Here is a 15,640-nt window from a genome sequence, read left to right as displayed (position 1 = left end):
TGAGGCCAACAAACATATGAAAAAATGCTCATCATCACTGGTCATCAGAGAAATGCAAATCAAAACTACACTGAGATACCATCTCACGCCGGTTAGAATGGCGATCATTAAAAAATCTGGAGACAACAGACGCTGGAGAGGATGTGGAGAAATAGGAACACTTTTGCACTGTTGGTGGGAGTGTAAATTAGTTCAACCATTGTGGAAGACAGTGTGGCGATTCCTCAAGGACCTAGAAATAGAAATTCCATTTGACCCAGCAATCCCATTACTGGGTATATATCCAAAGGATTACAAATCATTCTACTATAAGGACACGTGCACACGAATGTTCATTGCAGCACTGTTTACAATAGCAAAGACCTGGAACCAACCCAAATGCCCATCGACGATAGACTGGATAGGGAAAATGTGGCACATATACACCATGGAATATTATGCAGCCATCAAAAATGATGAGTTTGGGTCCTTTGTAGGGACATGGATGAACCTGGAAGCCATCGTTCTCAGCAAACTGACAGAAGAGCAGAAGATCAAACACCGCATATTCTCACTCATAGGCAGGTGTTGAACAATGAGAACACATGGACACAGGGAGGGGAGCACTACACAGTGGGGTCAGTTGGGGGGAAACAGGGGAGGAACGGTGGGGGGTGGGGAGCTGGGGAGAGATAGCAAGGGGAGAGATGCCAGATGTAGGTGATGGGGAGGGAGGCAGCGAATCACACTGCCACGTGTGTACCTATGCAATAATCTTGCATGTTCTTCACATGTACCCCAAAACCTAAAATGCAATAAAATAAATAAATGTGAAAAAAAAATCAAGGAAAAAGAACTCTAGAATTCCAAGAAGATTCTTTCCATTCTTTTACCTAGGATGGTATTAGCAGTCAGAATTGTTTTCAGGGAATAGATAAATGTTTCCTAGCTGCTTAAAGATCCAGTCAGCAGAAATTATTTTTCTGTATCTGTGTTCCTTGCTGTAAGAGACTAATCAGGATTTCATTGTACACCAGAGTTAAACACATTGACATCCTCTGAAAGAAGCATTAAGAGTCACCTTCTTTTCTACGTCTACCAGTTAGCCGGAAAGAGAAGAGTTGTCACTCTCTAGAGACACATTTTGGCTTGGTCGACTCATCAGGGAGATTCCTTTCTGGTCTATAAGAAAAACTTACCTGAATATGAAGAAGGCTCTTAGGCATAGAAAAAGGAAACAAGTGAAACCTTGTGCATTCTTTCCACCTCGGAAAATAAATATGGGCTCTAATGGTTCATTACAGCACTCGAATTTCTGAGCTTCTTTGAGAAATCTGCTTTAAATTTGTTTATCAACCTTTTTTGCATTAGGGATAGGAGACTAGAAGTTCCATTACAATTTTATACAAAACAATTTTTATTTTTCTTAATGATTTTGAACATTACATGAAATTTTTCCATTAAAGGTTTCTCTCCAACAAGGATGGTACAGTGACTTTTAATCCAAAGCAGACTGCAGCAGCCCAGAGGAAGCCCCAGCTGAGATGGAGATGATCAGGAACAATCAATATTTCATAATTAAATCTGTTGAATTCACAGTAAAAAAAAATAAAGCTGCAATTTTAATTTAGAGATTGACTGTCCAGAGAAAAAATATTCTGACAGCAGTAGAATGGGGAGTTGACTTTCATTTACTCCTCAGATATGGGTGAATTCATTGTCTATCACCTTCTGACCACTGTGCTGGGTCGATGCTGAAAATTGACAGTACAAGAGAGACATGATATATGCTTGGAGCTGTCACTTAATAATCCCCACAACGTAAATTCCTGGAAGGACTTACACACTGCCATAATCTTCAGAATAAGAATAGTACCTGACACATAGGACGTGTTCTAGTTGAATAATAAATATTTGGTGAATTAGTGAATAAAATGTTTTTATATGACATTTTTGTCTTTTGAATATAATTTTATACCTGATACAAACTTATCAGATAAGAAGAGGAATGTTAATTTTATGTAGAGTAAAGCCACAAAGATGCCAAAAGATTTCTAAGGCTTGTGGTCAGGTGACAGCATTGGCCTTACAGTCCATCAATTTTTAAAATATTAAGCAGTGAAATCCTTTCTTCAAACAAAATTGGACTCCTGAGTTCAACAAGCAAATCAAGTAGAAACTGAGACACACTGGTTCATATAGGTGTGGGAAACAGACACCTTTCATTACAGTAGGTTTCTTCCTCATCCCCTTTTATCCGTTGCAAACACTGGATTAATCAAGACAATTAGATGGTTAGGAAACTTGTGCATCTTATAAGTAACTCTCTTCTCTGTTACATGGTTTACTCTTTATTCAGAGGCTACTCTAGCTGTGTGACCTTAGGCAGGTTACTTAACATTTCTAAATCTCAACTTTCTCACCTGCAAAATGGGAATTATAATTATAAATGCCTCTAGTGTTACTGTGAAGGCCAATGAGGAGAATACATATAAGCAGTTAATAAAAGGCATGGCACAAAATAAGTGCTCAGTGAATGTGAACTGTCATGGTGGGGTGACGATGATGATTGAGAGAATGGTGACTGGGAGGAAGAACAGTTTTTGATACTCCCCTGGCCTAAAACAAAAGGATAAAGTAGGGCTTATTTATTTTTCCCAAGGTGATAGGAAATTTTAATACTAAATTAAATATATAATTATCCACTTCATCTTATATCACAGACATGACAACCAAGATACAAATAAATGTAGAGAATAATATATGCTTTCTTTTGTGGTGTCAGCATTTAGTTTGCTTTTTAGATTTGATTTAACCAAAAGGTTTTAAGCATGCTTTATTTAGGACATTAAAATATACCATTAAATGTCATTTAAATTCATGTTAATATATGTTTATGAAATAATATCTGTGTTCCAGTTACTCTTTCAGTCTCTGGGGGCACAGAGGTGCACAAAACACTTGTCTTCAAAGTGCTGTATGTCTGGTGGAGGAAACCATTATAGTAATGTAAAGTCAAGTCTGTGGCAGAAGTGTCCTCAAATTACTTTTGCAAAATTTGAAACTGTCCATATCTTTCTACTCAGTTTTTTTGTCTGTTTTTTTTTTTTTTTTTTTTTTTTTTTCTAATACATTTCTAAGGACAAGGCTTATGGGGAATGATGTTTCCTAAGTTGTTGAATATTGATAATAATTTGTCTATACCTCTTTATATTTGAAAGATCAGTTTTTCTGAATATCAAATCATCGTCTCACATTTTCTTTCTTTAAATATTTTACTTAATTCTTTGAATATCCCTGTTCAGTTTTCTTTTGAAGCATTGTCCTCAAAAAGGGGTAATCTAATTTTTCCTTGGTAAGTCATATCCTGTTATTACTTAGATTTCCAATGAGTTTCTTTTCCTTTCAAATCCAGTAATATCGCTAGATTATCTCCTGGTGTTGGCTGAAGTCTTAGTATCTGTTTTGATCCCTGGCTTTGTTTTTCTTTTGCAGAAACTACTGTTATTCCTATGTTAGCTCTTCTTTGCCTATCCTCAACATTTGTCACTGTCTTGAATCCTCGTTATCTCTTTCTACCCTTCTACAGATTTAAAAAAAGTTTTTAAGTTTACATTTTTCTCTAAAGGTATTATTTGTCATATTTATTCATGTTTATGTTCTTTGGGCTAGGTTTTATTTTCATTGATTTCCACAAAGTGATATTTTCATTTTCTAACCATTTATTATCACCTAATTTTTGGAGTTTTTCTAATTCTTTTGTTGTTTTCTCATAAATTATAGATTTTTTCTTTTTTAAGTCATAACTTTCAAAACTTTTAAATATTTATTTTGAAATAATTTCTGTCAAATAAGTTATATAATAGTACAAAAATATTCCTGTATATCTTTCACCCAGCTTACCTAAATGCTAACATTTTACATATTCTTAGGATAATGCTCAAAACCAGGAAACTAACATTAATATGCTAGTATTAATTACTCTCCATACATTATTCAGATTTCACCAATCATTCCAACAATGATTTTTTTCAGGATGTTATATTGCATTTAGGAGTTGCATCATCTGAATCTCCTCTAATCTGAAATGGTTCTTCAAGTTTTTTTCTGTTTATCTTGACTTTTTTGAAGAGTACTGGTCAGTAATTTATAAAATATCCCTTGAATTGGGTTTGTCTGATGCTTCTTCATGATTAAATAGTGACTTTGTATTTCTGACAAGATGGTTGCACAGGTGATTTTGACCCTCCTCAGTTGTATCATATCAGGGGGTATGACATTGCTATGTCTCACAAATGGTGATGTTAACTTTCATCATTTCAATAAAGCGTTATCCTACAGACTTCTCCATCATAAAGTTACTATTATTCTCTTTGGAATTAGCAAGTCTCTTGTGGGGAGATACTCTGAGTCTATATAAATATTCTGCTGCTCATTATACTTTCACCCACTAACTTTAGCATCCTTTGCTGATTGATACTTGTATCAATTATTTTTGTGTTTGTCAAGTAAGTTTTAAAATTTTTCCTCTGAATTTATAAATCTACTTCTCTATGTACTAATTGGAATTATACTAAAATTAAGAGCTATTCCTTCTTTCCTACTTATTAATATCATTATGAATATATGAATATCTAATTTATTCTATGGGTCATAACATAATACTATTGTTTGTGGTTAAATCTTACTATATTTGGCCATTGTGGTTCCCATAGGATTGATCTCTGTGTCATTTTAACATGTCCCCATTATTTAAAAATACTTCCTTACCTTTTGGTGCCGTTATATATTCTTGAACTCCTGACCTCAGGTGATCCACCCACCTTGGCCTCCCAAAGTGCTAGGCTTACAGGCGTGAGCCACCGTGCCCAGCCCACCATTCTGTATTCTATTCTAGATTGATATTCTTTTTTTCTGCCTCACCTCTGAAAGCAGGCATTTCTTCAAGCAGCCCTGATTTCTTTTATTGAATAATATTTAGAAACTGGTATCTGGGTACTAGATGTGTTTCTTGCTAATAGGGTGTTATTATTTCTTGGTTCTTTCAGTAGACAGAGCTAGGAGGTAGATGTATGAATACACAAACACATCCACACACATCTATTTATCTATCTGTTTATATAAATTCATGAGTTCATGCTGATACCCCTGATTTCAATACAATATCACAGAGTTAATTTCTTATTTGTAATTCCTTTCTGTGACAGTGAGCAACCTGGTTGTTGTCATTCATAATTGATTACTTATTTATTCAATCCTAGAATACACATAAAGTAGTTTTAGAATTGCCAGCTCAGAATTGCATACTGCTGTGAAAAACAAGTTTGTGTGTTGTTCTTTTCGTCCTTAGCTTTACCATTTATAGCCAAAATTTTATTTTGTGAAGTTACTCAGCTCGATTCTCTTCTTATTTCATTTAGTGTTAGTCATTTGTCACAGAGTTTATTTATAAATGTTTGATAACCCATTTGGGTTTTCTCCATGGCGTTTATGTTTGATTATATTTATTTATTGACTGATGTGAATATGTGAAATGTTAACGTGGTTCTAAAATTTGGAATGAGACAAAAAATTATGCTCAGGGAAATGTCACTTGTCCCTCATCCTTTTTACCCCATTCCCGGTTACCCATTCTCTATTTGTTATACCCCATGTCAGCCAGCCTTTGTTAGGCAATCAATCTTACTAGTTTCTTTTTTTTGGGGGGGACGGAGTTTCACTCTTCTTACCCAGGCTGGAGTACAATGGCGCGATCTCGGCTCACCGCAGCCTCCGCCTCCTGGGTTCAGGCAATTCTCTTGCCTCAGCCTCCTGAGTCGCTGGGATTACAGGCACGCACCACCATGCCCAGCTAATTTTTTGTAGTTTCTGATTTATCTTTCTTATATCTGTTTTTGCACAAAGGAATACATGCATGTATATTGTTCATCCCCTTCATTATTAATTCTGCTGTTCTAGACCTTAACTGTATATTTTTTATATTTAATAATTATATTTCATCCAAATTTATCATTTAACTCCATATCCTAAAAATTGCCACTCCATATCAGCTCATTGGGATTTTCCTTTTTTTTTTTTTACATAATTGCATAATACTTCCTTTTGTGACTGCACCAAATTATTCAACTACTCTCCTATATGAAAATTTACTTGTGTATGCTAATATTGTATCTACTACTTTACTGAATTCCTTTACTGTTTGAGCTAATAGTTGGTTTTCTAGGTATGCTGTACTGTTACCTGCAAATACACATGATTTCACATCTTCTTTACTGATTTGCATGCTTCTGATTGACGTCTCTTTTCTAGGTTCATTAGGTAATACTTTTAATTAAACATTGAATACTTGTGGAGTGATCCTCATTACCTTGTTTCTGCTCTTAGTGGAAATTTCTCTGGAGTTTCTCCATTAAATAAAATTCTTCCTTTAAGACTTTTAGAATTCCTGGTTTTAGGAATGTACCTGTGTGTATGTACACATACATGCACATAGTATCCATCAATTCTTATTTTCTTGATTATCTATATCAGGAGTGGGTATGGAATGTTTTCAAAGGTTTCTATTTGCTTTATAAAAATAATAATTAGTTCTTGATTTTTAAACATTTTCTTTTATCATTTCCTATTATTTTTTGTGAGAATTAAAAAGAATTTAAAATTTCAGATTTTAAATAAATTACCCTTAGTCGTATCTAGCAAATAATCTTTTGTTGTTCAAAATGTCAGCTGTTGCAATAGGTGACATCAAGTGATTGTTGGCTGGCTGGCCTTAGAACTAGTAGCACAGCCTAAAGTTTCACTGCCCACTTGCGTGTGGATTTGGCAAATTCTTCACAAACAGTTGTTGGTCTTGTGAACACAAGGTTAATAAGAATGTGCCCACGACACAGCCTCAGAGGTCCTGATGACATTTGCCCAAGGTGGGCATAGCTTGGTTTTATACATTTTAGGGAGACGTGAAATATCAATTAATATGTGTAAGATGTGCATTGATTGGGTCCAGAAAGGTGAGAAAACTCAAAGCAGGGGAGGGAGCTTCCAGGCTGTAAGTAGATAAGAGACAAACAGTTGCATCCTTTTGAGACTCTGATTAGCCTTTCACTGAGTATACAAGTTCCATGTGAGAGGAAGGTAGAGGAGTAATCACTTACGCCTGAGTCTGTGGCTTAGTGAAACAACAGGTGGAGGAAGCAGTCAGACACGCATTTTTCTCAGGTGAACGGGGGATGGCTTTGAGTTCTTCCACAAGGAATCTCCTTGTGGGCACGTTGCGAGGCAGATATGTAGCTTTTCTATCTCTGTAGCTAAGAGGAGTAGTCACTTAGGCCTGAGTCTGGCTTAGCGAAACAGCAGGGCGGAGGGAACCATCAGATACGCATTTCTCTCCGGTGAACAGAGGAATGGCTTTGAGTGCTGCCTCCTTTGTCCACAAGGAATCTCCTTGTGAGGCAGGTATGTAGCTTTGCTTTCTTCGTAGCTATCTTATTTGGGAATAAAATGGGAGGCGGGTTGTGCAGTTCCCAGCTTGACTTTTCCCTTTGACTTAGCAATCTTGGGGTCCCGAGATTTATTTTTCTTTCACAGTCTGTTGACCTAGCTTTAGAAACTTCCACCTTAGAGGGCTGGCTGTTTCATAGGGAGTCATATTTCTTTTTATTGAGTCAGTTGTTTGTGGGGACAGTGGCTGTGTAGAAATGTGAATTAACTTATCACATGTTCTTGATTGATGCAAGTGATGCGGTAGGGCTCTCTTCATATTTGCAGCCAGCCTGAGTCATCCCTTAATCTGGTCTGAGCTGATTTCAGCTGAAGTTGTCTGTGATCTTTAAAATTGTCCCATTGAGTATCTGAACGATATTATGAAATCAGACTTGTGAAAATAACTTAGAAGTATAAACCATGTTTTAATCTTCTGTGTCGGTGTTCAAATTCAAACATGTACGGGACTAATGCAACAGTGGGAAAAACGGGGCAGGCAAGTCTGTAAGTGGGGGTGTCTCCAGGCTTTTGGAGCTAGCTCTGCTCCAGATGAGATGCTAGAAATTCTAAATATGTTTTCTAGTTCCTGGAAGCATGGTGGCAATAAATCTCTTTATAAAGTAAGAATTCCTCTGTAAATGTTAATTTTCTTCCTTTCCTTAAAGTCTAGTAGGAAACACTGCTTCTTTCACTTTAATGTGCTTACACATTCCATTAGGATCTTGTTAAAATGCAGATTCAGGACTGGGACTTGAGTTTCTATATATCTAACAGCATGCCAGGTAATGCTGTTACCTGGTAATTCAGTATCTGGTTGTGACCACCCTTGGAGGAACAAGGACATAAAGAACAACTTATTTATATTTAGGCCTACCCAAAGTTCAAATGTTAACTACAGGTAATTTCTTTCACAAAGATGACATTTGAACCCAGATCACTTATTTTGGTCTCTCTTTTTTGAGACGGAGTTTCGCTCTTGTTACCCAGGCTGGAGTGCAATGGTGCGATCTCGGCTCACCGCAACCTCCGCCTCCCAGGTTCAGGCAATTCTCCTGCCTCAGCCTCCTGAGTCGCTGGGATTACAAGCACGTGCCACCATGCCCAGCTAATTTTTTGTATTTTTAGTAGAGACGGGGTTTCACCATGTTGACCAGGATGGTCTCGATCTCTTGACCTCATGATCCACCCGCCTCGGCCTCCCAAAGTGCTGGGATTACAGGCTTGAGCCACCGCGCCTGGCCCTTTTGGTCTATCTTTAAAGACTCTGGCTTTCCCGTTTCTGGGCTCTGGGATGATCATGCCTCTGGTAACCCATCCCTGGGTTCCTGGAGGTATGTAGGAAGACCTGTGTTTGATCTCTTATTTTCCCTTGCTCTTTGGATTATTGATTCTTCTGAGCATTTTACAGGTCAAAAAATATCCTGAACATAATACTATGTCCCTGACAACACAGGTTGTTTTGAGCTTTAGAATAACTGTAGCCTTGAAACGAAGTTGCCTTTTGTTTTTTTTTTCTTTTCTCCATCCAAACCACGTTTATTTGGAAAGCTCTGGGTGCAGTGTCTGGCCGATAGTCCCCCCTGCTGTTCCATCATGTTCTTGAAGTTGTCATACATCTTTTTGCCTTCATAGATATTCTCCTCCTGTACCCTTGCTGCCTCCCACACCTCGGATGTGCAGCGAATGGCGAAGCTGCTGCCTACTCTCAAACGTGCTGCCTCTCTTTAGGCTCCAGAGCCTGCTGTGCTGCAGGCTCCATATTATCAATTATCCATATTATCATTCATTCAGTCTGATGGGCTCTATCCCTCTGTCTTTCAGTCATGGACTAATGGGTGAATCTTGAATCCTTTTGTATTTTGACGGTAGCTCTATAGATTCTTTTTAAAAAAGTGACTCACTTTGCCTCTTTCTCTGCTTGTGGTCCTTTCTTTGCTTTAGGGGTCCTGGTAATCCAGTATCTGGTTAAAAAGCCCTTGGTTGTATTATTTGTTTACCCATCTCTGGATGATCCCTGTTCTCAGCAGAGAAACAAGATCCACAATTAATGTTAAAAGAATGACTTTCAGTCACATCACTGTCCTTTAGACTGTCCAGCCTTTGTGGTTCTATTTTACGCAGAATCGTCCAGCTGATGGTTTCCATTCAGTGACCTTTAGTTAGGACTAGTGCTGCTGATTGACTCTTCGATAATTTCAGTTGAGATGCTTTTGTTTGGTCATAAAATGACCATAGTTTCTGGAGATCAGAAGCTTTTTTCTCTTTTCTTAAGGAAAAAGATCTGCCCCACAAAAACCTCAGTTTTAAAGATTAGGGCTTTTCCAGACTTTGGCTGCAAATGCCTGAAAAGAACGGGAAGATAATGGCTGTGGGAAACAGTCAAGGTAAACAGAGGCAGTGAAGACATCTGAGCCTAGAGGACTGCAAATGTTCCACCTAAAAACATTCCGTCGGTGCAGAATAATTCAGCCTAGTTCTGGCCAAGTATTCTAGCTTTGCATCACCTTCTAAAATTAAGGATCTAGGCAAGGGCATCCCATCTCTGGTTTGCATGTGCTGAGAGAGTTACTGGGATGCAGGCATTTCAAAGCTAAACATGCAACATTCCTAGACAAACTGGGTATCTGAGCACCCTAGATCTAGCGTATTTAGTGCATATAAACTTCATCTTAAACTAGTCTGTATTTAAACTAAAGCTTTTTAAAATGAGAAGGACTAGTCAGATCAAATGTCTTTATCTGTGAAAAACAAAATAAGGTGGATAATTTTTTCTTGTAACTTCGCGGTTTTCAGTGGAGGGAAGAATCACATCATCCTTCGGTGTTTGCAGATGATTGGTTCCAGGACACCTTCCCCACACCCACCACCATGGGTACCAAAATTCGTGGATGCTCAGGTTCCTTATATAAAATGGCTTAGTACAGTTGGCCTTCCATATTCGTGGATATAGGGGACCAACTGTAGCGATAATCACCATTTCATGATTCTTGTAAAGAAAGAAGAACTTCAAACTATTTGAGAAGGGGACTGCTTTTCAGAAATTATAGGCACTGAATTTATTGCCAGCCAGTCATCGCTGTCCATCTGCTAATTCTCTCCCCTTAGAAGGAGCAGCTGTCACTTCAGAAACGCTACAGTAGATAATAAGATGGGGCGCATTTCATCTTCAGATGCTTAAAACAAATCCCTGGGAAGAGCAGCAACAGTTCCTCTGACTGCACAGATCTCTGATATTATTAACACAAAATGCCAACTGGATTCAGAGATTGGAAGCAAATGGATTTGCTTTAAAAGGAAAAGCACTCAAGTTAGGTGTTGTATATATTATAATAACCTGCAATTGCTTAGATACAGGGACTGCCAAAGCCTTAGGCACACACCGAGATGCTCTCCAAATCATCACCCCCATAGAGCTTTGAAGAGAAATACCATCATATGGGCTCCCCAAATCCACACAACCTATGTACACGAATGGAATGATTCATTGCCTTTACTGCTCTAAAACAGAAAACAAACAGATCAAATTGTCCCTAAAATAAGAGCGTTCTTAACTTCTGTGTGTCTCACATTGGCCTAATTTCTCTCCGAATCTATATATTTAGATGATCTTTCATGCGGTCCTCCTTTGGGCACTGTTTAACAGCCCAAATTTCAATCAGCAATGTCTACTGATTATTCCTTTGCATTTTTTCTTAGCTAAATTCTTTTCTATTCAGCCTACTGCCTCTACCCTTGGGTGTGTTCAAGTCAACTGATACCTAAAACTGACCAAAGCCTCTTGGCTGGAGTTCCTAGTCAAGCCACTTCTCGCTTCCGTCCACCTTTCATATAGCAATCTAACTATTCTTCATAAGAAAACAAATATTAGGATGAGGTAAGGAACAAATTAATGTAGTCAAAGTTGTGCTTTGGTCTAAATGCATCCCAGAGCATTTTAGAGGTGGATGAAGGTGTAGACATACATATAGATGTGGTTATAGTCATGGACACAAACATAGGCAGAGATGGAAGCTTATGATATTTCTTATAGGGATATCCAAAAAAGATATCTCATTCGAGCCTCAAAATAAAGCTGTGGAGAGGTTTGGCTTATTTATTTCACATATGAGAACGTTAACTCTCCAAGAGGTCTCAAATCCTGTATCTGGTGCCAGCTGGGAGTTGGAACTAAGCTTCCTATTCAAACTTGGGCTGCTTCTGGCTGCAGCACAAAACTTTATTTTTTCTATTCGTGGGAATCGTGATCTAAAATAATACTTATGTAAAGTGGTAATGCATAAGCCTTCTCTCTGTACATGTTGCCCCTGAACTTGGTTTCCATGGAGCATAGAGATGTAGAGAGAGTTGATACAGAATTGCTGGCTGCTGGACACATGTCATGCTTGCATTTTCATTTACGCAGACAGAAATGCTTTTAAAGGTCCTCAACTAATTTCATCACAGTTGATGTTACAAAGGAAAAAACAAATCTCCAGTGCTGATGAGAATACAGGTCAAGGCAAGGAGAAATCACAGAGCCGTCAAAGAGCAACCTGGGGCTCTGGGATGCCGTGCCTGCAAGTTGCTTGATTTGAGAAAAGAAATTCGTTTTTAAACACAGCAAATGTGCTCGGGAGCAAGCCTGGGCTGCCTGTTCCTTTCTGTTGCTGTTGGCATTGAAAATCTGCTTCATATTTTACCTTCATCCTTGGTCACCAGGCAGAACTGATAAACTCTATTTCTAGATGTCATTGCTATTAAAAGGAGAAAGGGAGAAAAAAAGCAGGCAAAGACCAAAAAAGCCAGAGAGGCGCATGCGCAAGACCTATCATTTATCAAGTCAAAATATTTTAATGGAGAAATCAGGATAAGTGATTAATCTAAAGATTTTCAGTTTCCAGTAAGTTGTAAGAGGGCCTGACAGGCAGCAGGAAGCTAATATTTAAAGATAATTTCAGGAACATGGAAATGAATAAGTGGTAGAAGGAGAAGGCTGAACCTTCTTCTTGGCTCTAATGTTTGTTGAAAACAGTGCATTTGAAACAAAGCAAAACAGAAATGATATCTGATTGTATGTATAAATGCTGGTGAATTTATTGTTTCTAAATTATTTACCCAATAACCTGGTGGAGTTACTATATTAGAGTTTTGATGGTGACCAAGAGACTGCCACTGTCCCTGGCCCAATGAAGCTCCTAGTTTAATCGGGAAGTCAAGAGAAATGACAGTAAAAATGCATCCAAAATGGTTCCATAAGGACTCTGATTAAGGGGGCCTCAGGATGTTATTTTGTAGGAAATAGGAGATGGATGCAGTAGCCTGGAAAGTCATAGAAAGTTCCCCTGCGGATTGATACCCTAAAAGTTGAAGAGTGCACGAAGTTGGGAGAGTCCCAGTAAAGACCTACGGATAACAAGATCGAATGGGCGATGTATTGTGTATTGGTTTCTTAGGACTGTTGTAGCGCACTACCACAAATTGTGTCGCTTAAAACAACGGAAGTTCATCTCACATTTCTGGAGGCCATAAGTCAAGTGGAAACTGTTAGTGATCCCATAGAGCTTGGTTGCAGAAGGACAAGGGCGTAGGGCTTGGGAGGAGAGGGCGTGCTGGAGGTGATGGAGACGACGTGCTGATCCTCCAGACCTGTGGTCCTTAGCTCACTGACCCTAGTGAGTAAATGACACCTTAGCAGGACCGCTGGGAACGTCTCCTGTGCAGGGGCTGGACTTGGTAATCTCTGGTGGTTGTGGGTTTTCAGGACCACGCTGCCTGACAACTCAGCATCTCAGTTTCCTCACTGTCAGTGGTAGTCAACCCTCTCACTATCAGCTGGGTCACTTTTGTAAAGTAACTCGGTACTTTCCAATATGAACATCATCATTCCCCAAATGAGGGAATAGATGATTTTGGGCTCATTCTTGCCCTAATACACCACGATGATATATTTGTAAAAGGTACTCTGATTCTCTTGGTAAATGTCAAGCAGTGCAAGAGAAGAAAGAGAATAAGGGTTAGAAACCAATAAACCTGGGGGGGAAGCCTAGCTCTTTCTTATGGCCTAGATCTCCAGCCATTTATTTAATCATTTCTAAGCCTCATTCTCTTCATCGGAGTGCTGTAATATCTACCTTGCAGAGTAATTGAGCCAGCTGGAAATATCATATGTAACATACCCAGTACCACAGATTGAATGTGACTTAATTATCCGTAGAACCGAAGAACCCATAGCCTAGAGAAATTTATTCAATTTATTCCCCATGGATGTGTATAGTTGGGAACTACATTTTCCAACTCTGTCTTAAAACTCTGTTAATAGTAAGTCAATAGTAAGTCAAATACGGTTTCTAGTTCCTTTTGGGGTTGTGAATAATCGTGATACTTTGGAGCTTAAATGACAGATCTACAGCTTTCTGGACATCTGAAATTGATGCCAATTGGGCAGAAACCAGAGGAAAGCTTTGAATTCATTAGTTTAATTGTTTATCTTGCGGAGCTTTATTTTCTCAAGTTATTTTCTCCTGAATGTGTATTTATTTGCTTATTGTTTCTTCCTGTAGCCACAGATGCTCGCTGAGTGGGGAAGATTTGAACAGACAATGGCTTTCTCCCAGTGCTCATCTGCAGCCAACGATTTACCATGCCAAAGGACTCCTCTACCACCTGAGCAGCGTTGGCCGGAGTCCCGTGGTGAGTCATTTCCTTTTGCCTCCAACTTCCTGGCTGCTTCCTTCTACCTTCCAGGAAGCAGATTATATTCTGACAATGCAAGAATAGACAAAGACCAAAGACCTATGTATGGCAAAATAGAATGGGGAATGCATTGTGTATTGGCTCCCTGGGCCTCAGTAGCAAACTGCCACAACTGGGTAGCTTTATGTAAAGCAACAGAAACTTATCTGACATCTCTGAAGGCGTAAGTCTGGGATCAGGGTGTTGGCAGGATCATGCTCACGCTGATGGCTCTGAGGAAAAATCCTTCTTTGTCTGTTCCAGCTTCTGGTGGTTGCTAGCGATCTTTAGCATTTCCAGGCTCACGGCAGCATAACAGTCATCTTTGCTTCTGACTCCTCAAGACCATCTTCCCTTTATGTCCAAGTTGCCCTGTTCTAGTAAGAATTTCGGTCATTGGACTGGGGCTTGCCCTAATTAAGTATGGCCTCATTATAGATTTATTATATCTGCAAAGACTCTGTTTCTAAATAAGGTCACATTCACAAGTATCAGGGATTAGAGCCCCAATACATCTTTTGGGGGGACACAATTGACCCCACAGCAAAGGCAAACCTCCAGTGTAGTACACACTGGTAAAGAAAGAACAAAAAACTGGGTAAAAACATCATATTTTGTCCCATATCCTGAGTCTTTGTTTTTCTGGTATTTCAGTTATTGGATAAGAAAGATAATGTATATACCTATTAAATAGTGTTTGGAACAAAATCCTCTAGGTGTTTATGTTCAACTAACACTTACTATATTCCAAATATTATTCTGGCACTGTCTCAGGGATTTTTATATGTAGGCTGTTTTCCTGAGTCTCTAGTTGATTTAAAAAACAGACTATTTGAAACCAGAGGACTTGGCTCAAGATACTAAAGAGAAAATGGCAGCCAAGTAACCATATGAAAATGTTAATTTATTAACTACAAACTGTGAACATACCTGTCTACAAATGTGTAGGGGGAACTATGTCCAAATTTAGAGTCCTAATGTAACGAACTTAAAATAGAGTGAAGAAGCTCACATGCTGGCCAAATAAATTAATCATCTCTAACCTTAATCACTTTTTGAACATCTATGTGACAAAAAGATGGTGCATTCAATGAATATTTATTTTTAAAATGAATAAATATATAATGTAGAATCTTATTTAAATCTCAAAAGAGATGAACAAGTAAACTGATTTCAATGAGATCACCCAGAGGTGTATGGCAGAGTGGGGATTCAATTCTGATATGTTTTTCTACCTGCAGCATAGCTTCTCTTCATTACTTACTGTTGAAAGAGTGTGTTGGGGAGCCCCATGACTATTCTGAGGCTCAGTGATTCCCTGGAAGGACTCACAGAACTCTGAATAGCAGTTATATTCATAATTACAGTTTATTACCTTGAGAAGATACAGATAAAATCAGAAAAGGTAAAAGTCATTCTTGGCAGAGTCTAGGAGAGACAAGGTACAAATTTCTAGGTATCCTTGCTCAGT

At 38.5% G+C, this 15,640-nt stretch overlaps 1 protein-coding gene across 1 annotated transcript in view; it reads left to right on the top strand.

Annotated features, from left to right (window-relative positions):
• The window catches only part of LOC116539496 (cytosolic carboxypeptidase 4-like), a 435,628-nt gene that overhangs the window by 272,450 nt on the left and 147,538 nt on the right, over positions 1 to 15,640 (top strand). Inside the window, exon 14 of the mRNA XM_032262484.1 lies at positions 13,998 to 14,127. Coding sequence (XP_032118375.1) covers positions 13,998 to 14,127 — 130 coding nt within the window. The remainder of the gene's footprint in view (positions 1 to 13,997; positions 14,128 to 15,640) is intronic.

Source organism: Sapajus apella, unplaced genomic scaffold, assembly GCF_009761245.1.
Source record: "Sapajus apella isolate SASKATOON/1434 unplaced genomic scaffold, GSC_monkey_1.0 scaffold129, whole genome shotgun sequence".
NCBI lineage: Eukaryota > Metazoa > Chordata > Mammalia > Primates > Cebidae > Sapajus > Sapajus apella.
The sequence above is the reverse complement of the archived record's forward strand: the minus strand, read 5'-3'. Positions and strand labels throughout refer to the sequence as shown.